Source organism: Triturus cristatus, chromosome 10, assembly GCF_964204655.1.
Source record: "Triturus cristatus chromosome 10, aTriCri1.1, whole genome shotgun sequence".
NCBI classification, from domain to species: Eukaryota; Metazoa; Chordata; class Amphibia; order Caudata; family Salamandridae; genus Triturus; species Triturus cristatus.
Genome location: NC_140593.1, coordinates 63,398,543 through 63,423,946, shown reverse-complemented (window position 1 = coordinate 63,423,946; position 25,404 = coordinate 63,398,543). Strand labels below are relative to the sequence as shown.

Sequence of the window (25,404 nt, the reverse complement as noted above, 5' to 3'; positions counted from 1 at the left end):
CTGGAAGAGAAGGGTAAGTTACTTACCTGTAATCCTAGTTCTCTTCCAGGGGTATCCTCATCAAAGTCATAAGCAACCCACCCACCTCCCCAGGCAAATGAGAAGAAGTGTATGATTCATTATGGAAAGGATATATCTTTGTGTTTAGGACTACGGTCCCGCAAAGAACAACTGACCTAACTGTCACCCCTGAGGCATGATGGGATATGGAAGTCAGGGCTGCCTTAAAGGCACGGTGCCAGTTTTTACCTGTACAGGGCTTTTTAGTCTCTATGGTATTATATTGCAATGCAGCCTGCAGGCTGGCAATGTGTTGTACATCTGTGTTTTTCCACAGTGTGTTCTCTTTATTTTTTGCTTTCTCATGAGTGTTTACCTCATTAAAAAAAAAAAAAAAAAAAAAAAGAGATTTAGGTGTATTGTTATACCTTTATATATATATATATGTGTGTTATTGGATGTGTATATTTACATTGCCTAGCCTTTTATGGGAGCTGCATTTGCTTGGAAAAAATGATATATGTTTATACATATACAGAGCTGTATATATGTATGTTTTTACATATATAATTTTATTATTTCCGGGGTCCCCGCACATGGGCGGGAATATTCAGTGCTTATGACTTTGATGAGGATACCCCTGGAAGAGAACTAGGATTACAGGTAAGTAACTTACCCTTATGGAGACGCGCCAATCACACGCCTTACCAGGCCTTTACTTCTTTTGGTCCTAGGTTTGCAGAGCTTGCAGTGGAAACATTTCTGACCCCAGCAACTACAAAGGCTGCTACTGTGAGACACTTTAGAAAATATAAGTTTCCTGTCAAGATCCTGTCTACCTTCACCAGGAGCCGAAACCAGATGCTGTGATTTTTTTGTCAGTCAACGAAAGACATGCATCCACTCCTGAAACATCTCTTCCTTCTGACAGCGACAATTGAAAGACAGATAGGAATGCTAGTAAGGTTTGTAACTCGATAGATATGAATGGTAGGAAGGCTTGGAGCTGTAAGATTACAGCCTTTAAAGTAGCTAGCACAAATGCACTGCTGTGAAGATATAACAGAGCGATGTGGAAATCCTTGATCAATATTACATATCACCTTCCCATAGAAAGAAAACCAGACTTTCTGGAAATGGTCTAGGAAAGGATGCCAACATCTCTAAAGCTAAAGGACATGCTTAAAATTAAGAACATTTCACTGGTTTTCAATCTTCAAAAATCTACACCAACACCTACTTAAATCCTGTCACATTCAGAGTCAGGCTAAGACACATGCTGAGAAGTGTCTCTTTCATAGAACAGCTTGTCTTTGATCTTGGAAATGTTGTCAAATTCAGACAGCCACATCAGCAACAGCCCACCAGATAGCCTCCCTTTTATCGATGTCTTCCTGCATTTACATTGTACATTGTACCAAAATGCAAGACTCCAAATGAGACTTTTGAAGGAATGTCTGGAAGTACAGTGGTCTCAATGAAACAAGCTCACCTTATCCCTACCAGCAATTCAATCCCTTTTTCTTTTGTGGTGCAAGAGGTGCAGAAAAAAACCATTTCTCTTCCAGGGGATCCTCATCAATAGTCATAAGCACTGAATATTCCCTCCCATGTGTGGGGACCCCGGAAATAATAAAAAATATATATGAAAAACATATATATACAGCTATATACACATATATTATTTTTTCTCATACCAATGCAGCCCCCATCTAGGAGGCTAAACAATGCAATAATAAATAACTGCTTTTGCAAACACATAATGCATGTATAAACCACAGGAGGGCAAGTACCACAGTGAAAAACTGCAAAAGAGCAGACATTGTTAGCCTACAGGCTGCATTGTATACCAATAGCATAGAAAATGAAAGCATTTGCACACAAAAACTGGCACCGTGCCTTTAAGACAACCATGACCCCCAGTGTCCCATCATGCCTCAGGGGTGACAGTTAGGTCAGTTGTTCTTTTCGGCTCCTTCAGTCAGGACCCTTGATTCAAAGCTCTTTCTTTTTTACTTTTCTGTCAAAAAATGTCTACTATTTTGTGTTTTCTTCTGTCAGAAATGCCTTCCTTATTTTACCCTTGCCCTGCCTGTGGCAAAAAAAAGGCTAGATCAGATATACACTCTGTGTGTATACTTTGCCTCCCTGATTCTTACTCTTCTGCCACCTGTCATCACTGCAAGAAGTTGTCGAGAAGAACCATCAAGGACAGGGAGAGAATTTGTCTGTATGGCCTCTCTGGAAGAGGTAGGTCTCCAGTGAGACAAAAGAGAAAGAGAACACGGTTGACGTCTTAGAAGCAAGGTCCCGATCTGTTCTCCTTCGGCGTCAGGGTCGGCGTCGAAGTTACCGGCGGCAAAGAAGCAATTGTCGTCGAAGACTGCGGTGGTGCAAGTGCTATCAACGTCGAGCAAGGTAAAAGGCCCCTTGTCGTCAACCAGGCGCCGCTCAACGTTGAGGTGCAAATCTCCATCAACTTTGGCTAGATGTTCGACGTCAAAGCAGATCACTCTGTCGTCGCCATCTAGACGGTGATCGACGTCGAGGCACAAGTCTCCGTCAAGATCGGTGCAGAGACCTTCGACCTCGAGACACAAGACACCGTCACCGACTTCAAAGCAGAAGTCTCCGTCGACATCGGCACACCGGAGGTCGACGTCGAGACACAGGTCGTCGGAGCAGAGGCAACTGACGTCAAGGCAAGGACCTCAATCGGCGTTGGTCAGACGTTTGATGTCGAGGCACAGGTCTCTATGAGGTACAGCACGATCGACGTCGATGCAGAGTCCATTGCAGTGTAGACGGTCGACATCGAAGCAAGCACCAACGTCCCCGGGTCGAGGCTCGATGTCGAGGAGACGGTCTATCCCGAGGGAATGTTCGAGATCGATGTCGAGACTGCAGTCTCGAGGGGATTCACGCCCAGTAAACCTTTCTCCGTCGCCATCACCGGCGTCGAGAACAGGTTTTCGCTGCTCTCCTTCCAGATTATCATCTTCTAGATCACTGAAAGTGGTGATCTCTACGTCGAGCAGTCTAGCATCCACTGTGCACCCTGATTCAGCAGACAGGCCTGCACAAACAGAGGGAAGAAAATCTCCTCCTGCATGCTCTCCTTAGAGACGAGAGAGACAAAGGTCACCTTCTATCCATCTTTCACCTAAATGGAACCTGCCTCTGCATCACTGGGCTCCTGCTCAAGTTCCAGGGGCTTAATGGCTACTCAAACCCCCTGCACAGGTCTCCATTGGCTCGACTGGTGCAAGCTGTGGACAGGACTCAAACTCCATCGAGAGGCAGAGTTTGCAGTCGCACTCCTGCACCCTCTTCTAGGAGGAGGTCCAGATCCAGAAGCGAGAGGAGAAGGCACAGATCTCCAACGCCTTCTTCCTCTCCCACACATCGATAAAAAGAGGCTACTCACCAACTCTTACCGACAGCCCACCGTCGAGGGTCTCTCCGGTGGATGATGTTGGCACTTTCCAGGATGTGCTTTCCAGAAGGGCAAGTAAGCTGAACATCCCTATGCCCACTCAGCAGAGCTCGTCATCAGTAATCTTCGAGACTTTGCAACAGAGAGCTGCATCTAGACCGCTGTTACCATTGGTGCCGGGACTACTCCAGCCGGTTATGGACATTTTCCTCACGCCGGTGACCCTTATGACCGCGCCGGCGAGGAGTCTAACGAAATACTGTCCTCCGGAGGAAGACCCGTTGTTTCTCAGGTCTGACCCCCCTCCAGATTCTGTTATAATCGCTGCGACTAAAAAGACACATTCAGTAGCCTCCTCTTCTACTGTTCCACCAGATAAGGAGAGCAAAGCACAAGATTCGTGGGGAGGAAGGTCTGCGGCACATCAGCCTCCATGCTCAAGGTCTCAAGTGCGTCGGCCCTTTTGGGGTGCTACTGCCCAAGGAAGATCACAAGGACTTTGAAGAAATCTTGCAGGAAGGCAGCCTGGTGGTGAACCAGGTGATCAGTGCCGCTGCTGATGGAGCGATTCTTTCAGCTCACGCCTATGCCCATGGGTTATGCGCTAGGAGATCTTCTTGGCTTCGCCTCACGGTGCTTAAACCAGAAGCGCAGTCTCGGATCCTCAATCTCCCCTTCTCCGGCTCATCTTTATTCTGCTCTCACACAGATGAGGAGATGTCCCGGATGAAGACGGAGCTAGACACACTAAAGGCGGTGGGTCTAGAAAGGAAAAAAGAGTTCCGACGATGTTCCAAGGCGTACGATCGATGACCCTTCCAACAGAGTGTTGAAACCCCTCATTGGCAGAGGCATCAAAATCAACAAGGTCAGCAAAAGTCTCAGTACCAAAGCCGTCGCTCCTCCAGAGGTAGAGGAAACCAGCATCAGACCACTACCTCCACGAAGACTTCAACCAAACAATGAGTTCCCGCTTCCCCCATCGCTGTTTACCGCTCCAGTGGGGGGAAGTATTGCAAATCATCTGAAAGAGTGGCGAGCTATCACGAAGGACCAATGGGTGTTAGCTATGCTGCAGAATGGTTACTTTTGACGTTTTCAACGCCATCCTCCCTCAATCTCTCCAATTCCATCATCGTGCCAACAGATGACAGTACTGCGGAATGAAGTGGCTATCCTTCTGTGAAAGTCAGCCATCGAGTAGGTGCCCAAATCACAACGAGGTCAAGGAGTCTACTCAAGATACTTCTTAGTGAAGAAGAAAGGTCGAAAATCAGAATACAGACCCATTCTGGACCTGCGAACACTCAACAAGTCCATCAAAAGGGAGAAGTTTCGCATGTTGGCTGTCCATCAAATATATCCACATCTTCAACAGGGAGATTGGATGTGTTCGCTAGATCTGCAAGATGCCTACTTTCATGTTCCTGTCAGTCAGCATCACAGGCAATATCTGAGATTTCTGGTTGGATCGTCCCACTACCAATTCAAAGTGCCTCCCTTCGGGTTGAAGTCAGCTCCCCGTGTGTTCTCGAAGTGCATGGCAGTAGTGGCAGCCGCACTACGTCGCAGAGGCATTTTTGTGTACCCTTACTTGGACTACTGGCTGTTGAAGGGTCCCTCTCCCCAGAGCGTGAGGAATCATTTCCAGCAATGCCTAGATCTTTGTAACCGGATGGGACTTCACGTGAATTTTGAAAAGGTAACTCAGCAACCCACACAGAGAATTCATTATCTGGGTGCGGTGGTAGACTCCGAGGTAGGAAAAGTGTTTCCTTCGGATGAGAGACAATTATCCATCACACAGAAAGGCAGACACATTTCGGACAGAAAAACGTTGTCAGTTCATCAGATTGCCTCCCTGCTAGGGTCGATGGCATCCTGCATTTTCCTAGTCCCCAATGCCAGGCTGAGAATGCGTCCTTTGCAGCAGGATCTGGAGGACAAATGGGATCAGCAAACAGCTTGTTGGGACGACAAGATAAATCTCTCCAACGCAGTCAGAGCATCCATCCCATGGTGGATGAAGAAGGAGAATCTGCAAGCAGGGATTCCATTACATCTGGCATCTCCCTCTCAGAACGCTGATCACGGACGCCTCCCTCCAAGGATGGGGAGCTACCATGGGGCCTCTCCAGACGCAAGGTTGATGGTCATCAAAAGAGCGGTCGTATTGCATAAACATGTTGGAACTGAGAGCCGTTCATCTACACTCAGGGCTTTCCTCCCTTCGATTCAGGCAAAATCCATTCTAGTACAGACGGACAATGCCACCACCATGTACTACCTGAACAAACAGGGAGGAACTCACTCACGGACCTTTTTGCTGGAAGCTCAAGCTCTCTGGCATTGGTTCCTAGCAAGGAACCTATCGATCACAGCGGGGGGAGCAGAACTCACAAGCGGATGCTCTCAATTGACACTTCGAGGACCGGCAAGACTGGGTACTTAGCGACGAGGTCGTCGAAGACATTTTCCAGGCGTGGAGTCGTTCCAGTATCAATCTCTTTGCGGACGACCAAAACACAAAATTCCGAGACTTTATCTCAAGGTTCTACAGGCCAGGGTCGGAGGGGAATGCCCTTTTGATAGACTGGTCAGGGGCATTTGTGTACACCTTTCCACCCCTTCCACTCATCCCGAAGGTGGTGACCAAACTCTCACACGCGAGGATTATCCTGATTGCTCCGGAATGGCCGAGGCAATTGTGGTACCTGGACCTTCTGCACCTGTCAAAATGCCCACACAGGAGACTGTAGTGTAGACCGGACCTGCTGTCCAAGATGAACGGGAGGATTCATCACCCCAACCTTCCATCACTAAACTTGGCAGCATAGCTCCTGAGGTCCTCCAGAAAGGTCATTTCAGACTGCCACAAGACTGCATGACCATCTTTAAAGAAGCTAGGAGACCGTCCACTGGACACTCATATGCTTGTAAGTGGAAGCGTTTTTATTTGTGGTGCGTGCAAAACAATTGTAGCCCCACCAAAGGGCTGGAGAAAGTCATTTTACCATACCTGCTTCACCTAGCTAGGGCAGGCTTAAAGTTTCCTTGCATTAAGGTGCACCTAGCGGCCATTACTGCATGTAGGTGTTCGCCTTCTCAGCCTTCCTTCTTTCAGTTGCAGGTTGTGAAGGACTTCTTACAAGGTCTAAAAAAGGGCTACCCTCCTGTCCGGCCTCCTTCACCGCCCTGGGAGCTGAACTTGGTGCTATCAAAGTTGATGGGTCCACCTTTCGAACCTATCCAAAAAGCAACCTTGCAACACCTTACGTGGAAGGTAGTTTTCCTGGTAGCGATCCCCTCAGCTCGCAGAGTGAGCGAAATACAAGTGCTCTGTTCAAAGGAATCGTACACTGTTTTCCATCTCAATAGGGTGGTTTTGAGGGCTCATCCCTCCTTCCTTCCGAAGGTGGTGTCAGATTTCCATGTGAATCAGTTCATTTCACTTCCGACCTTTTTCCCCAATCCCTCCACTCCAGCAGAGAGGGCTTTGCATTCACTTAACTAAAAAGAGTTTTAAAATTCTATCTGGATAGGTCCAAGTCGATTAGAAAGTCTGATCAACTATTTGTTAACTATGGGTCGATCAGAGCAGGTTTTACAGCCTCAAAAAGATCCATCTCCAGGTGGATAGTTTCATGCATCACGTTAGCTTATCAATTAGCATAAAAAACCCTTGGGCCTACTTCCAAGGCGCATTCCACGAGGGGGAAGGCAGCTACGACTGCTTTTCTTAATAACATGCCGATTTCTGAGCTCTGTAAGGCGGCAACTTGGAGGTCCGTCCATACATTTACAAGGCACTATTGTCTGGATTCAGACACCAGAGCAGACACCCAAGTAGGCCAGGCCTCCTTGAGGAATCTGTTCAACAGCTGATTACTGCAGTTGTTGTAAGTTGGGTTGTACACTCTCGTTTGCCCGCAGGCGGAAGATGAGCTTGCTATTCTATTCAGTGCTTATGACTATTGATGAGGATCCCCTGGAAGAGAAGGATAAATTACTTACCTGTCATCCTAGTTCTCCTCCAGGGGTATCCTCATCAAAGTCATAAGCAACCCACCCGCCTCCCCAGGCAAATAAGAAGGTTGTATTGTTGAACTATATCTTTGTGCCCTGACCTTCGGGTCTCCGCAAAGAACAACTCACCTAACTGTCACCCCTGAGGCATGATGGGAAGCTAGGGGTCATGGCTGCCTTAAAGGCACGGTGCCAGTTTTTGTAAGGAAATGCTTTCATTTTCTATGCTATTGGTATACAATGCAGCCTGTAGGCGAACAATGTCTGCTCTTTTGCAGTTTTTCATGAGTTTTACTCATTAAAAAGAGTTCAGGTGGTACTTGCCCTCCTGTGGTTTATATATGCATTATGTGTTTTCAAAAATATTCAGTGCTTATGACTTTGATGAGTATACCCCTGGAAGAGAACTAGGATTACAGGTAAGTAACTTATCTTTCTTCCGGCTCAGATAATTGTGATGGATGCTCATTTATGGGATGAGAGACTCATCTACAGAATTTAATGATCTCAGACATGTGATCTAACAAGTAATGCACGTACCATATGACTATCTTAGCAATGAGAGCAGTCCATCTAGATCTCAAGGTTTTCCCGCTATCTCTGACGACAGACAAGAGCATGACCACAAAGCACTACCTCAGTAAACACGTAGATATCAGGTCTCGAGCTCTCTACCTAGAAGTCCAAGTAATTTGGGAGTGAATTCTATCAAGCAATCTGCCAATTCAGGCATTACCACTGCCAGGCCTGTAAATGTCCAAATCAGACGACAACAACATGCGATTTTACATTTTTAAAGACTAGGCGTTCCTGCAAATAGATCTCTTTGCAACACCTTAAAATGTGAAATGCCCAGGATCTGCCTCCGGACTATGAGCACTGGGATGTCTGGGCAATGCCCTTTTGCTTGACTGGTTGGGAAAATTCCTTTATGCGTTTTTCTAAATTGGCCAGATTCAAATAGTTCCAATAAAGTTGAAATATCTCAGGGCCAAGAGAGCTCTAAAATGGCCAAGACAGGGTAGTTTCAGATCCTCATTTCTCAGTATTTCCACACAGGAGGCTTAAATGCCAACTGAACCAGGATTCATGGCCAATTATACCTTCTGAAACTGACGTCCTTTAATTTGCAAGCAAGGCTCCTGAGGTCTTACAATATGGACACATGAATCTACCTCAAACCTCAAGGGACATTTTAAAGGAATCCAAAGAACCATCCACAAACATTCCATGCACTTTTAAATTGAAAGGTGTGTTCTGTGGTGCCAACAGAGTGACCATGAACCATTCTGCTGCCAAGATGTGATTATTCCTTATCTCGTTCACCTTGCCCAGTCAAAACTGTAATACTCTAATGTTAAAATGCATTTGGCAGTGGCTGTATGACAGAACCTCGCATGCATTTACCCTGCATGCCATTACAATGCAGTCCATACCCCAACTGCGACGTTACAACACGTTACTTTACCCCACCAGTCATTACAACTACTTGCCTTAGGGGGGCGCTTGACTTTAGAAGAGTATAAATTACTATTCCAGTCTACTCAGCAGTAGTGAAGGTGTTGGACCTAAAAGCCAACACCAGTCTAATAATGCGCTCTCTTAAGCAAGCCGTTGTACTGAATTGTGGGTTAAAGGGATGCATTGTAACGTAGAAGCCGGGGTAGTGACTGTGTTGTAAAAGCAGGTCATTGTTCTGACTGCGAGGTAAAGGTTGTTTCCCTTTGGCAGTCTTTACAGCTTATGGGGAAGGTCTATCAGAAAGATCCTTCTTCATTATCCCTGTTATCAAGGACTCCTCTTTGGGAGCTAAATGTGATATTGTCCAGACTCTGATAGAGACCATGCACAAGGCTTCATTGCATTATCTTTCATGGAAGACAGCTTTGTTAGTGGCCATAATCTCTGTCCTTAGTGTAAGAGACCTTCAAGCCCTATCAGGGTTGACCATGTACTGTGTTCCATTCCTATTACGTAGTAATGAGAACAAATCTTTCTTTCTTGCCAAAGGTAGTCTCAGACTTTCACTTGAATCAATCCATATCCTTGCTGTTTTTATTTAGTAATCCTTCCACTCTGAAAGAGAGATTGATCCACCCTACAGAGTAAAGCAAGTTTTAAAATATTATCTATATCACACTAAAGACTTAAGAAAGAAGTTCGTAAACTGTGGTCCTCTTCAAACAGTCCTTTCTATATCTAAGCAATTCAGGTCAAATTGGATAGTCTGATAGTCTCTTGTACCTCCGTCTTCTATTAATTAGCCTTTAGTGCTTACTCTGCCCCCTGACCACCAATCTTTGTGGGCGAGGCAGAGCTGGGAAGGAGACAATGTCCAGTTTCCAGCGCTGTCATCCCTAGTGGATCCCTGCTTATGAATCACCCTCAGAGGGGAGTCAACAAGCAGGGATCTGCCCCACTAGAAACCAATGAGTTATTTTCTTGCGAGTGGAACAGCCCCTTGGGCGAGGGCCAGTGCTCCGCACAACCATGAGCATTATAGTCTTTCTATCCCCCCCATCTCAGGGCAGAGTCAGATTGGAGCTCCCGGTTGGAGGGGTTGGAAAGCACACTAGACACCAGGGATTTAGTGATGGAATGGGTGTGTTTGGCCAACACCCCAAAAAGGGGCATACAGTATTTCTGCCTCCCCCAGGGGAGCAGAAATGTGAGTTTGCCCTAATTTGCCCTCTTGGAGTTAGGGGGTAGAAATCCCACTAGATACCAGGGAGTTCTTTCAAGGGAGAACAGTGGCCCCTAGCCCAGGGCTAGTGCTCTTGCCTTTTCTGGCCATTAGAGCTTTTCTGTGCCCCTTTGTCGGGCTGATTGGATGTTTTCCCTTAATCTGCCTTCTTGTGTGGGCGAATCACCCACTAGATACCAGGGATTTAATAATGAAAGGAGTGCAGGCCTTGAAAACTCCTAAAAATGTTACTAGACATGCAGGTCTAGTGACTTGAATAATCCACTCAACCTCATCATAATGCTCTAGACCAATAAACAGGTTTCAAATTATGTGATCCTGGGCAAGTATTTTAATTCACTGAAACGCCATTTTCTCCTTCATCACATATGAGAGCACCTTCAAATATGCGAGTTCAGCATATCTGCTGTACAGAAAACTTGTTTGTTTGATTTAATAGAATAAACATTAGCTCCATTTATAATACATATCTAGCTACATATAGGATACACAGGACCGCCGACTTGCCTCTTAGTTCATTAACCAGGTTGTCATCAGGGCGGGGGCAGGAATGTTTCTCAAATCATGTTTAAAAACTATCACTTTTAATAAATACATAACTAAAGCATAAAGTAGCAGCACACTGTCATTTGCAGTCAGCAGAATTTACATTGAAATTTCCACAGAATTTGTCACTGACGTGGTTTTAAAAGTATATAGTTTACAATGTTTGGAAATAAAGTTTCTGAAAATATTTATCATTTGCACATCACCATGTAAAGTGCTCTAAATGTTTTTGTTCCTATTTAAATCTTTGTTTGCATCACACTTCTACATGTACAAAACAAATGCTCTTACATAATTCCTGATATATTTTGAAATACTTGTACTATTCCTTTAAAAGCTGTTTAAATGTTGTGTTAGAGAAAAAAACAGACATTTTACAGCTTTTTGTTTCACAATTATTATAAGATAGCTCACATGACAAAAAGCGTTACCTGCAATAAGAGAAAGAAAAGTAAACATCATTTTGCAGGAACAGATAAGGAACAATCAGTAAAAAGACAAACTGACATTTGACCTCTGTCCTTGAACAGAAGGCAAATGTGTGAAAACACAAAGATTTAAAGGTGCCTTAATTGCTCATTCACTTTCTGAATGAACAAAACCCCAGGGACGAGCAAGAGCTAAAAAAACTCGACCTGTAAAAATGACATTGCGAGTGGATTTTTCGAGGCCTGGGGTGGAGTGGCCACTATGGCATCAGGCTCTGTCCATACCTCAAAAGAGGTGTATAGCCATTTATTTATTTATTTATTTATTTATTTATTTATTAAACTTGTAACGCGCAACAGCTACCCACAGTGGGTTTCCCGGCGCAAAGGGATAGACTAAAGAAGAAAAAACGGACCAATGTAAGCATCACCCTGAGACAATTGGATCCACATGCGAATCATCAGAATAGAAATGTTTTAAGTCGTTTCCTGAAGGCGAGAAAATTAGTCTCAGTTTTTAAGGAGGAAGGTAGCGCATTCCAGTATTTAGGGGCACGGTGGGTGAAGGCCCGCCCACCCATTTTAACAAGTTTAAATCGAGGAATGACAAAGTCACAATTAGCAGACGATCTGAGTGTTCGATTAGGCTTATAAGGTTGAACGAGGTTACGCAGATACATTGGGGCCGAGCCCTGCTTGATTTTAAAAAGATAGCATAAGGCTTTGAAGTTAATGCGGCTAGGAATCCTAAGCCAATGTAAATCGCGTAGAGCCTGCATAGCTGATTGTCTTCTCGGGATGTTCACCTGGGGGCAGAAAGGGCAGTCTGCCCCAATCCCTCCCCCTCCAACCCCTAGAGGGGTAGAAAGCCCACTGGGCACCAATGACCTTAACACCAAATGTTTTGAAAGAGGTGGTGCACCCTGTCATAGAGTCAAGCCGCCACCCCAGAAGGGGCAACACAGTCTTTCTGCACCCCAGGGAAGTTTACATTGTGGTGCACAATTGGGAGAGGGCTTCTCACCCTGGCTTTTGGACATGCCCTCACCACAAAAGGAGCAACACAGCCTTTCTGCACCCCAGGGCACAACTAGTGGGTTTGCCTAAATTGCCCCTACCCCCCACCCCAGGTAGCAGAAATCTTACTAGATATCAGGCAATTCCAAAATGGCGCAAAAAAAGAAAAGATGGGCATGGCCACCTCTGCATACCCTCACCCCTAAATGAGCATTAGAATACTCCCTTCAGCCCAATAATCTGCCTTACAGTGGGTAGAAAGCCCACCGTGGGGCACATACCAGGAAAAAAGGTCCAAAGAAAATAACGGGGTGGAGGTTTCACCTACCCAGGCATCAGGCTGTGCCCCTACTCCAAAATGAGCCCAACATTCTTTCTGTCCCTCGGGGGTCGATTGGGGGTTTACCACAATTCTGGTTGGTTGGGGTAAAAGGCCTACTAGTCACCAAGGATATATATTTTTTTGTTTTAGCTTTTTAGTAAAAACTAAATATTGGAAGTGGGCGGGCAGCACTGACCTTAGCCCTTCACTCTGCCCCTAAAGCCCCAGTGGTCTTTCTACCCACGTGCGGTGCACAGCATCCCCATCACCATGGCAAGCAAAAGGAAATTTGGATTCTTTTGTGCGTAGTTTTGACATATGGACCGGCAGTGTGAGATGCATCCAAATTTCCTCTTACTTGCCATTGTGTTTGGCTCCATTATTTGGACTTTTGCTTGGCTGCTGCTCAGGGAAACCTACTGAATCCAGAAATGTTTGAAAACAGACACCCAGAGTAGTCTAGGGTGGTGGGCCTCCCACAGTGATTTCTTACTAACAGTGTCCTTCAAACCTTTAACGCTGGTAAAAAACGTGCATTTTCCTTACATCTCCATGAGAGAAAGTTCTGTAATCCCCTATGATCCACAACTTTCTTACCATTCAACGTTCCCATACTTTTCCCAACAAAACTGCTGCCCTACAGCACAAAAGGCTTCAAAATGCAAAATGGAGATATTGGCAATAGGGTTCACTGACGCATTTAGGCCTGGGCTCAGCCACTACCCAGGAAAACCTCCCTAACACTGATATTTTTGAAAAAAAGACACCCAAGGGAACGCCGTGTATGGTGTATCTTGCTTAGATCTTATAACACCTGGCAAACCTCAGGCTTTGCCCAAAAATCCCACATTTTCCTTTTAATTATGTGACAGAAATGAATGAACTTGCAGGGATCGCCAACATTCCTACCACCCAGCATTCCCACACCTGTCCCGTTCAAAAGGCTACCCCACTAGTGAATTTGGGCCTAGTGCCTGTGACAGTGGGATTGCTCGCGTAGGACTCACATTGTTCACGGTCTGGTCATTTCCCATTGCGGGACCTAGGCCCAGCCAGACAAGAGACAAGGGATCTAACGGTCCTTAGGCACACCCACACAAGTGGGGTACAGTTTTTATCAGTACAAATATGTGAAGGCTAGATGGTAGGAAATTTGAGGATCCTTGAAAATTCAGGTACTTTCTGTCACAGAAATGTGAGGAAAATGCATAATTGAGATTTGCAATGCCTTATGGGCAAGAAAACCGCCTGGATTCCAGACAAGTCCTACAATGCTGGGCTCTCCTGGGTTTCTAGTTTTCAGAAATGTTTGAGTTTGGAAGAATTCCTGTGGTGACAGCAGAGCCTGTGCCCAAAATCAACAGCTACCCACTTTGCAAAAAAAGGGTCGGTTTTGAGTGGAAACGTTTGATCTGTCCATGTTGGGGTTTGGGGCTTTTCCTGTCTCTGGCACAGGGCCCACCTACAAAAGTGGTGTACTGTTTTTATTAATACAAGACAGTGTGAGAATGCTGAGTGCTATGAAGTTTGTGAATCCCCATATATTTTGGAACTTTCTCACACAGAAATGTGAGGAGAATGCATGACTTTCGCCAACGCGTGTCGTTTGCAAGGCTTTATGGGTAAGAAAACCATGCACACCTCATGAGTCGCACCACCCAAGACTCTTCTGTGTTTCTAGTTTTTACACATATCTAAATTAAGTAGGTTTCTGTAGGTGGCGGTGTAACGTGGGCTCACATTACGCAGCTACACACATCGCTAAACCTGGTCAATGTACTCTTAATTTTTTTATGTTGTCTGCATGTCTTGTTTTGGGGTGACCTGTCTCACAGGTCCATGCACAGCTACACAAGTGGGGTACCGTTTTTATCGGGAGACGTGTGGAAATGCTGGGTGGCATGAATTTTGTGAATCCCTTCACCCTCTGGAACTTTCTCTCACAGAAATGTGAGGAAAATGCATTTTTTAGCCAAAGTTTAAGGTTTGAAATGTCTTATGGGTAGGAAAACGTCATGGGAACTACATAAGTCATACCACCCTTAACTCACCTTGGTATCTAGTTTTGAGAAATGTCTGGGCTTGGCAGGCTTCCTTGGGTGGAATGTGAGCTGGGACCCAAATTCCTTAGCTACCTACATTGTAAAAAATAAAAGTGTTTATTTTGCTGGTGGAATGTGATGCCTCCAAGTCACAATCTTTGGGGTGTTTTGTGTGTAGAGCGCAACTTTGATGTGGATACCTTATGCGGAAATAAAAGAAATGAACGCTTATGCGCAAAGTTCCCCAAATATCAAAAAAGGGGCTCAGCACTGAGGGTGGCCTCAGCAGCTAAGGGTAGAGCAAGAGGCAACAGGAAGAGGCAAGAGGAAACGCATCGTCTGCTGCTTGACTTAGAAATGTCTCCATCATGTGTAAAGTGTCAACTTGGAAATCTAGCCACACTTTCACCAAACACTTATGAGTATCACTCCATTCGAAGGCCAAGCAGACTTTGTACCGTTTTCACTTATCGCCAATAACAAATAGAAAACAAATTAAATGTTTTTGTGCATTAAAAAGCGGCTAGACCAAAGGCATCCCCATCGACCTGGTTAAACGAGATATCCCGCTTCGGAGTTCATTACTACACCAGCTCTCTTTAGAAGTAATTAAGACCGGCATGGTCCTACAACATGGAAAGGCGCAATTGCCCATCCAAGATAGAAAGGAGGCCTCAAACAAGATCCATCGAGTTATCGCTTAATAGTCCTTTTGGACTCTGAAGGGAAACTGTTTGCAAAATATTTACTAAACATCCTGGCAGATTGGGCTGCAAAACTTGGCTTATTACTACCCAAGCTGGGAGAGGAAGGGTTAGCTCATTTAGCCTAGGCTGACGACTTGGTAATAATGTCACAAACTCCCAAAGGGCTTCAATATCTTTTAAACCGGTTAAAGGATTTTAACTCAGAGACTGGTTTAATCGCTAACCTATCAAAGACCAAGATCGCGATATTTGAGAAGAAAATAAAGGCTACATCTTGGGTTGTAGGTCCTTCCCCAATTTAAACTGTCATCACCTGTTTTAACTAGTACGGCTATATCTATCTTGGACAAAATCTGCAGACCGCGTGGACGAAATCTTTGCATCTTCGCACCGACACCCCTCACTGTGCCATCAGGCTAGAGTTGAACCTAAAATTTATAATATCACTTCACTAAGGGGCCATTTTGAACTCTCTTAGCAACTGTCCGGGGCGGAAACCTCCACCTTAAATTCCTTAATTAACTTGGAACTGAGAAGAACTTTGTTCAAAAGGCATGGATCTGAATGTTACATCATTAAACAAGGTCCTAGAAATCGTCAATTTGCCTGATTTGAAGTCATTAGCAAAGTTGAGTGTCTCGTAAATGCACCTTAAAAAGGGCTGTACTCAACAGGCAGAGGGAGAATGACCTGGCAACGTGAAAGAAATATAAACATGTGGATTTAGTTATAGAAACTTTTGTTTTTTAAGGTCGAAATTACAAGTCCACACTGCTGGTTCATCTGAAACTTAAATATTTAGGATTCAAGGTGTTTTATGTTCCGATTTTGAATTTGAGGGAACTTGAAATCATGCCGACTTTGCGGGTATAAAACAGAAACCCTCATGCATATACTGTGTACTTGTCCAACACTTATGTATTTAAGGAAAGTATATTTACGTCTGAATTTTTAAGGATGCAAAAATAAGATGCACCCCTGCGGTTTACAAGTACTGTTTTGTACTTCAAGATTATATCTATTATGAAATTACTGAAATGTGTAGGCCATGCCTATAAAATGTTAGGGTCTTGTGTTTGCTAATTGTAACCATAGTTCTTGTCTTATATCTGTGACATATATTGCAAATTTGTATCTATTTCCCTAACCTATATTTATGTTGATAGTAAATATATCCTCTCTTTTGTTTCATTATTATTGTAATCCCTGTGAATAATACAATAAAAATGGATTCATACTAATGTTAAGATTCAGATTGTAGAATGGACAGGATAGTTGGGAAAGCTTCCCTTAAAACCTCTTAGGTTGAATAACTTACTCTGGTATTGAAACATAGAGACTGCCTGTTTTGTCTTAGTATGTACCTGCTACTCCGTTCTACCTTCTTGACTCTCAGTCAAGATCCTATGATGCAGAAGAGAAAGTTACTTACTGGTAATCCTAGTTCTGCATCTTATGTGTCTTTATTGAAGTCAGGAACAAGCCTCCCTCCTCCTCGGTATCTAATCTTCAGGGATGGGAAATTATCTATATACAGTAGCGGCCACCGGTATTGCGAAGTGGTGGGGTGGGGGAGAGGTAAAAAGATATAATTATTTATATATAAAACCACACTTTCCTGCTCCGACGACCGCCGCCTTGCTCACGATCCTCACCTCCCGTCCAGGAACTGCTGCATACTGTGCAGGCTCCCAGCTGCCAGTCCCAGCGCTGCTCTCATGCTAGAAATACTATTCCTAGCATGAGAGCAGCGTTGGGATTGGTTTGAACGCCGTGGTTTGGCGCTCAGACATTGACTGGGATCCTGTGTTGGTTCTCCACCCGGCTTGGGTTGGAGAATGAATGAATGAATCAATCAATCAGGGGTTTGTAAGCGCACTACTCACCCGTGAGGGTCTCGGGTGGGGGGGGTAGATCCGCAGATCTGCTTAGCCGAAGAGCCAGGTCTTGAGGGTCTTTCTGAAGGTGCTCAGTGAGGGGGCTTGTCTGATGTCCGCCGGGAGCTCGTTCCAGGTCTTGGCCGCAATGTGAGAGAAGGATCTTCCGCCTGCCCTGGCTCTGTGGATGCGCAGGGTTCGGCTAGTGCGTGGTTGGAGGATCGGAGGTTTATTTTGGGTACGTGGAAGTTGATTCTGTTGTTGAGATATTTGGGTCCGATGTTGTGTAGGCATTTGTAGGCATGGATGTGGATTTTGCAGGTGACTCTTTTCTCCATGGGGAGCCAGTGGAGCCTTCGTAGGTGTTTGCTGATGTGTTCGTACCGGGGGATGCCAAGGACGAGTCTGGCAGCGGTGTTCTGTATGGTCTGGAATTTGCGGAGTAGGGATTTGCTTATGCCGGCATAGAGTGCGTTTCCATAGTCCAGTCTGCTGGTGATGAGTGCGTGGGTAACCGTCTTTCTTGACTCGGGGAGATACATTTGAAGGTCTTACGGAGGATGCGGAGGGTGTTGAAGCAGCTGGAGGTGACAGCATTGACCTGTCGGTTCATGGTGAGGGATGAGTCGAGTGCGATGCAGAGGTTTCTGGCGTGGTCCGAGGGGGTAGGTGGGGTTCTGATGGCGTTCAGTCACCAAGTGTTGTCCCATGCAGAAGGGTTGTTTCCGAGCACGAGGACTTCTGTCTTCTTGCCGTTGAGCGTTAGGCAGCTATTAGTCATCCAGGCTGTGACCTCCTGCATTCCTTTCTGGAAGTTGAGTTTGGTAGTGGTGGGGTCTTTGGTGAGGGAGAGGATGAGCTAGGTGCCGTCAACGTAGGATAAGATATTAAGGCCGTGTTGTCGGACGATGGTGGCAAGGGGGGCCATGTAGATGTTGAGGAGGGTTGGGCTTAGTGATGACCTCTGTGGGACTCCGTAGGTGATTTCCGTGGGCTCCTAGATGAAGGGTGGTAGTCTGATTCTTTGGCTTCTTCTGGTGAGGAATGATCAGCTCCAGTCTAGTGCTGTTCCTTGTATGCCGGCGTTGTGTAGCCTGGCGACGAGTGTGCTGTGGGATATGATGTCGAAGGCTGCTGATAGGTCGAGTAGGATGAGGGCTGCCGAGTGGCCTTGGTCCAGAAGGGTGCAGATGTTGTCTGTGGCAGCAAGCAGGGCGGTCTTGTTGCTGTGGTTGCTTCGGAATCTGGACTAGGACGGGTCGAGGATGGTGTTTTCTTTGATTAAACGTGTCAGTTCCCTGTTGACTGTTTTCTCAGTGACTTTGGCTGCAAAGGGGAGGAGCAAGATGGGCTGGTAGTTCTTGAGGTCAGTAGGGTCAGCTGGGGGTTTCTTGAGCAGGGGCCTGACTTCTGCACATTTCCAGTCGGCTGGGAAGGTGCCTGTTTTGTAGGTGGTGTTGATGATGTGATGTAGTTTGGGTGCGATGGTGGTGGCAACTCTGTGATAGATGTGGGGAGGGCAGGGGTCGGTGGGGGCCCCTGAGTGGATGCCTTTCATGGTTGAGGCGGTGTCTTCGTTTGTGTTAGGCATCCAGGAGGAGATGGTGGGTTGGCTGGTGCGTCTGGGGGCTGGGCGTCCGGTGCATGGTCGATGAAGTTGTCGTAGAGGTTTTTGATCTTGAGGTGGAAGTAGATTCCGAGCTTATCGCAGAGATCTTGGGATGGGATGATGTCTGTGGCTTGGCTGTGGGGGTTGTTGAAGTCCTGGATGATGCTGAAGAGTTCCCTGGAGTTGGTGGCGCTGGCGAAGATTATGTTGTGGATGAAAGTCCTCTTTGTGGTTCTGATTCGGTTATGGTATTCTGTCATGGCATCCTTGTAGGTGGCGCAGTTTTCGGGTGTTTCTTCAGTTCTTTTCCAGGTGTCTGCAGGTGCGTCTGGCTTCTTGGAGATCGGTGGTGAACCAGGTGGCTTTCTTGGTGCGCTGTTTGTCTGGGTTGTGAAGCGGGGCGAGCTCGTCTGCGCAGTTGGAGATCCAGGTGTGGAGTTCCTTGGCAGCGACGTTGGCATCGGATGCCCATGTGCCCAGGTTGTCTCGGGTGAGGGCGGAGTTCAGTTGCTCATCGGTGATCTTGCTCCAGTTCCTTCGTGGTGGGCGTGGGGCTGGTTGGGGTGCCTTGGGTTTGTCGATGGTGAAATGTACGCAGTGGTGGTCGGTCCACGGGGCTTGCGTTGTGTGGCTGAAGTGCACGCTGTTAACTGCTGCGAAGACGGGGTCCAGGGTGTATCCTGCTCTGTGGGTCGGTGGGCTGACGAGTTGTTTGAGTCCGATGTTGGCGATATTGTCGCGAAGGGTTGTGGAGTTGGGGTCGTTGTGGTTGTTGAAGTGGAAGTTCAGGTCTCCGATGAGAATGTAGTTCACTGAGGCGATGGCGGGGGGATCGATGAGGTCGGTGATGGTGGCGGCGAAAGGGGCCTGGGGGCCGGGGGGGTCTGTAGATGAGGGTTCCGCGAAGTGTGGAGTTGGGGCTGGTCTGTATCTGGAAGTGCAGGTGTTTGGCGGAGGGGAAGGTTTCGCTGGAGGTGGTGAGGTGGAGGGTGTTTTTTTGGGCGATGGTAAGGCCCCCTCCCGGGTGTTTGGGGCAGGCCTTCCTCTGCATATTGTATCCGTCTAGGATGGCGGTGTTGATGTCGGGGGTGGAAGAGGCGTTGGTCCAGGTCTCCGTGAAGAAGGCGGTGTTGGGCGAGAGAGAGTCGAGTAGGTTCCACATCTCTCTGGCGTGTTTGTGTACTGAGCGCACGTTGAGGAGGATGCATCTTAGTGTGTCGCCGGTGTTTGCTTCTGTGGTGCTGTGGACTGGGGTGGTGGTGAAGGTGAAAGTCTGTTGGCAGTGAAGGCAGGAGAACTGTCCGTGGGTTGTGTTCAGTGTGGCCTGTTGGCAGTCTCTGAGTCTTCCGGGGTTGAGTGCGTGGAGGACGGCTGTGCTGTAGCAGTGGGTGGGGCGAGATGCAGGGTCTCTGGCGCTGGTCGCGGTCGGGTCGCGGAAGGGTCCAGATGGCCTGGCCTTAGGTGCTCCTTTGCGCGCGGCCGCCATAAATAAGGAAGGGGAGAGGGACTTGCAGCTGGGAGGGGGAGCGGGAACCAGCAGTGGGGAGGGGCCGCAAGGGACTCCGCGGCAGAGACAAAAAGTACAGAACAAGGGGAAAAACGCTACCATGCAAACAAATTAACAGTGGCAAAGAGCCAAAGAAAAACACAACAATATACCAATTACAATAAGAAAAAATGCACCAGTAGCAGGGAGAAACGGGCACACCAGATACACCAGGAGCAGGGTGCACGGGCGAAGTGGGCGACCACGAGGCGGACCTGGGCAGCCTTGAACACCTACCAGGGAAGATGGAAGAGATGCGCTCAGACAGCAGAGCTGCTGGGGAGAGTGAAGTTCTGAGACCGAGGTTGGAGGACTAGAAATGGCTAAGTGCTAATGATGGTGTGGCCGGCCCCAGACAGCCAGTCAAGCCATCATGCACACTTAGTAGTGCCGACCACTCACCCCCCCCCACCCTGGTCCTGCTGCATCGCTATGGATGGCTGCACCATTCCCTCGGATCGGCTAGCAGCCTGAAGGACGAAAAATAAAATGAAAATAAAATTGTTTTATTACCATTTTATTTTTGTCCTTGGCCTCTGCTGGCTTTCAGCGGGGGCGGGTGGGGGGGAATACTTCTCTGCTATAATGGAGGAGCCACCCCTGTCTATATATCTACATTCAACTCTCTGGCATAAGCGTATCAAAAATAATTGAGGCTCTCAAGCAACTGGCAGTACAAGGCATGCCGGGAGATGGAAGCTGCTGTCTCCTTAAAGGAACAGAGCACAATCTTTCCAGCGTCTTCCATTCTGCTTATCAGGCTATTTTCTCCCACTTGTAAGGGCTTCAGGAAATGGAGCTGAAATGTAGTCTCAACTTCCAAAAGTAGACTATGAAGGAAATTGCCTGCATTGTTTTCCCAAGCTTGTTACTGCGTTTGGCAATGATCACAGATCTCAAGTCTAAGTAGATCCTTTGTATGGATTTGACCCTTTCCGGGATCCCGACAAGAAAACTGAAATATTCTGCATTTGCAACCTAAAATGAAGATTACTATCATTTAGCCATTGGATATCAAGTAAGTAATGTTCCCATACTGCTGACTCTTGAGGCCTGCGGTTATCATGAGCGGGGCGTCACAGTGAGGGAAGCAAGAACCCAGCAGGCTCAATGGGATAGTGTTCATTTATGATCGGTGCGGGTTATGTGTGTAACTGATGCTGAAGAGTGGTCTAGGCCTTGTGGTCTGACTCAAGGCAGAATGCCTCTCTGAACAGGGTTGTTTTCATTGATCTCTTGAAGACTGGGAGGCGGGAAAGCCTACTTAAGGGAGGCTCCAACTTCTTCTCGAGTTGTGCCCCCTGCACTCAGACAGTTTGTGGCTGCTGTGTTGCATGTGCTGCATGGAGAAACCATGGTTAACCATAGTTGTCCAATTACATAAAGGAGAGGCAGCGGCTGGTGAAATGTGGTCTGATGCCCTTGGGGACAGGCAGGCTTTCCCCCAGATCTTGGGCCCACTGGTGTTTTGCCAGTCCTTACTCTACTGCAATGTAGACCAGTGGTTCTTAACCTGTGGTTCGGGGAACCCTTGGGGGGTCCGCAAAGCCTAATGAGGGGGTCCACGACTTAGGAAATGAAATAATTTTAGCCCAGAGTCCCGGACACATGTGTGTGGCCAGGGTTGCAGAGGAGGCAGCCTTCCACCCATGCTTTCTTGCATGATGTCGTCCCAGAGACCGAAAAACATCTGTGCTTGCCTACCCGAACCAGTATGAGATGGTCGACCATTAATGATGCCTCCCTGGACTGGAGCCTGGATTCCCAGATAAAGGTGCATTTGGGCAGGATTCATGCAGTACAAGTTAGCTACCCATGAGTATCATTGCACTTGACTCTGTCCTAAGTTCCAAGATTACGGTGTGATTGGATAGCACGCGCGCAATGTGATACGACAGTCTACCATGGGCACAACCTGGTCACTGATTTCAGGAAAAAAGTGTGATTGGTCAGGTGAGCTGCAAGATGAAATGATGGCCTGTAAGTTGTAATAGTCATGGGTCTTCTACTTCCTTTTCAGGGTGAGATGGGTCCAAAGGGCGAAGAGGGAGTTCCAGGCCACAGGGGACCAACTGGACGTCCAGGGAAGCGAGGCAAGCAGGTAAGGAGATGGGAGCTGCGCTTCTGTTGCTCCCCAGCATTGGATCAAGAGTCTTTCTACATGATGTCACCATCAGTTGCTACGGTCACTACCTTTAAGCAAAAGCTGATTTTCAAACTAGGCAATAATTTGTGCAGCAAACTTAAAATTTCCACAAGACAGAGGCCAAGTTGGGAGATTTCCCCAAATGGTTTTCTCCTCTTTGTGAATGAAGAACCTGCGGCAAAGCTAGGCTCATGCAGTGTCTGTGTTCAATTTGTTACTGAATTTTATATTGTAGGATCTTAAATGATAGTCATGGAAGGTGAATATTCGTGTATTCTTTCCTGTGTGCGGGGACCCTGGAACACTTCTGTATAAAGTAAAAGTCACCCTCTATATCTTGCATTAAAGATGAAAAGCTGTCATTTTACAGACGCAGGTGCAGCCTCAATAAAAGAAACTGGAGTCTTTCTTCCTACATTTTCTCTCTGATAATAATCACATTTAAACAATACAAGCGGCAACATTTCACCATCTAGCAAAAAAACTGCTAAAGTGTGTAGATTTGACCTTGTAAACCTCTACATGACAAAGGCAGCCATGATGGAAAAGGAACTGTGTGAAGAGCAAAAAAACTGCTAAAGTGTGTAGATTTGACCTTGTAAACCTCTACATGACAAAGGCAGCCATGAAGGAAAAGGGACTGTGTGAAGAGCAAAAAAACTGCTAAAATGTGTAGATTTGTCCTTGTAAACCTCTACATGACAAAGGCAGCAATGAAGGAAAAGGGAGTGTGTGAAGAGCCTACAATACTCAAAGAAATGTTACTTATATTCCTAGTTTTACAATCTAGGTATCTCCACTGACGCCATGAACAACCCTCTCTCCTCTACGGTTGTCAATTATCACAACATCAAATTACATTTATATTAATTTAAACTTGTGTGTATTTTCTTCATAAAGGACTGAGACTGTGAGCTAAACTGCCAGCACAGAGCATACTGGGAGATGGAAACTGCTGGCTCCTTAAAGGATCAGTGCTTGTTTTTTTTTAACTCTGTGCACTTTTATCCTGACAGGCCCCTTTTCTTTCTCCTTTCTGTTTGTCATGAAGAGTTTGCAAGGTCAGATAAACACCGCAGTGCAGTCTTTTGCTAGACGCTAGAATGTTGCATTTTGTATTGTTTAAATGTGAGAGAAAAAAGTGCAAAATGCTCTACTGTTTCTTCTATGGAGGCTGGACCTGCTGTTTGGACAATGACAGCTTTTTACCTCCATTTCAAGATATGGATGAAGATTTTCACTTAATAATAAAAGAAGCGTTCTGGGGTTTCTTTCCGCAGGTGGGAATATTCGACATTTATCACATCAGTCCAAGCACCTGCAATGCAAAACCTGCATTCAATCCTGCAAGAGCAGGGGCCGGTTGTGGTTGGTTTTCTCCAAGCCCTGCTCTCCTGTTAGGCGCACTGGCCTGTTTACGAAATGCACAGTTGAGGCTGGGAATGAATAATGTACACAGCTGCAGGAGTTTTGAATGGTGGGAGGCTGATGACACATTGGGTTTGACGCAGAACCATTGAGTTTGAGGAAGCTCATGACCACCTGTGTTTGATGGCGGACAGGGAGGCTCTACGGTAAGATTTTGCTTTTACTTGTTGGTGATCTGCAGCTTTGGATTTTGAATTTGCTAACATTGGAGTGGAAGAAGAGGTTGTCATCATTGGCAGGTTCCCAGAGGTGGTGGAAAAGGACACTGTACATATACGAAGCTCAAATATTGAAAAACGCTAAACAGTAGTAACAGTGCCGCCCTGGATCATCTAGGAGTCATCTCGGGATAGGATATAGTAACACAGCCCTGCCTGTACCCATGAAAGTAGTGAGTCATACAGAATGGCTGCTACACATGATGTGGCATCCACCAGTAACTATAGATCAATATGAGTCGTACCCTCGCCATGCTATCATGCATCTTGATCTCAGCTGTCATCTTTGGTCACCAGGAAAGGGCCAGAGACGTAATACAAGATATATACTAGACATTTATCACAGTGCATAGTCCGGTGGCGTGCAGTACACCACCCGTCGTGGGCATGGAGCTTTTGGGGCTCAATTTGCAAAGCTTGGCTGCCGCATGGGACTTAACAAGCAATATTATTTAGAATGGTTTAACTGCGCAGAACAGGTACAATAATTAATAGGTAGATACATTTCTATTAGTCAACACTGCCCTCAATATGGCTGCAAGCTGGACTGTCCTGCAGGATTTCATCAAAGGTGTGTCTCCGGAACTTAGAATGATCCAAAAGGCCATCCCTGACTATTTCATGGTCCCTTAGTAAGGATGTCTAATCATCTTCGGTCCCATCGTAACGATCTTCCAGCGGAGTCTGAATGCCCTTTGGCTAGTCAATCAGAAAAGATCAGTAATAGGTAACACGGTCCTGAGAACACTCCCTGGTAGAGACCATGTCTTGAGACACTGCAGAATGGGGGAGTCAGTGCTCCTAGATGACCGTGTAAGCAATGCATTATCTGACAACATTTCCAGTGATCCGAATCATTGAGGTTATGTTCACTGAAGACATCTGGGAGACCCGTCAAGGAGTAGCTGGTACAGGTACCGCACTCCACCCTCATACCATGTTATAGCGCCTTGACACCCTCGGGTATTAGTGCGCTTTACCAGTGTTATCCTATCCTATGTATTCCAGTGAATCGTCTGGGGTGCCTTTTCATGAAAGAAGTGGTGAACTTTAAGCTCTTTATGAGCATATTTCCAGTCAACCAGATAATCGGATTCTGTTCAGAAGGTGGTATTGTGTCAAGTGCACATTCTCAGAACACAGAAGTAGTTTTTTGTTTAAACCCACACAGGTATGTCTTGCATACTCGGAGAGAAGCACACCCGTTGGGATAAGTGTAAAGGGTACTAATACAACAGAATATGATGATATATGAGGCAGACAGAGCCCCCAGAGTTAGCTTCATAGATATGACTTAATGTCAGAGTCAGTCTGAGTCATCAACTTTTTAGGGATCAATATTGGCAGCATAA

General features: G+C 46.4%; 1 protein-coding gene across 1 annotated transcript in view; it reads left to right on the top strand.

The window, feature by feature from the left end:
* COLQ (collagen like tail subunit of asymmetric acetylcholinesterase) overlaps positions 1 to 25,404 on the top strand; it is a 778,371-nt gene that overhangs the window by 470,038 nt on the left and 282,929 nt on the right. Inside the window, exon 11 of the mRNA XM_085630419.1 lies at positions 22,281 to 22,361. Coding sequence (XP_085486545.1) covers positions 22,281 to 22,361 — 81 coding nt within the window. The remainder of the gene's footprint in view (positions 1 to 22,280; positions 22,362 to 25,404) is intronic.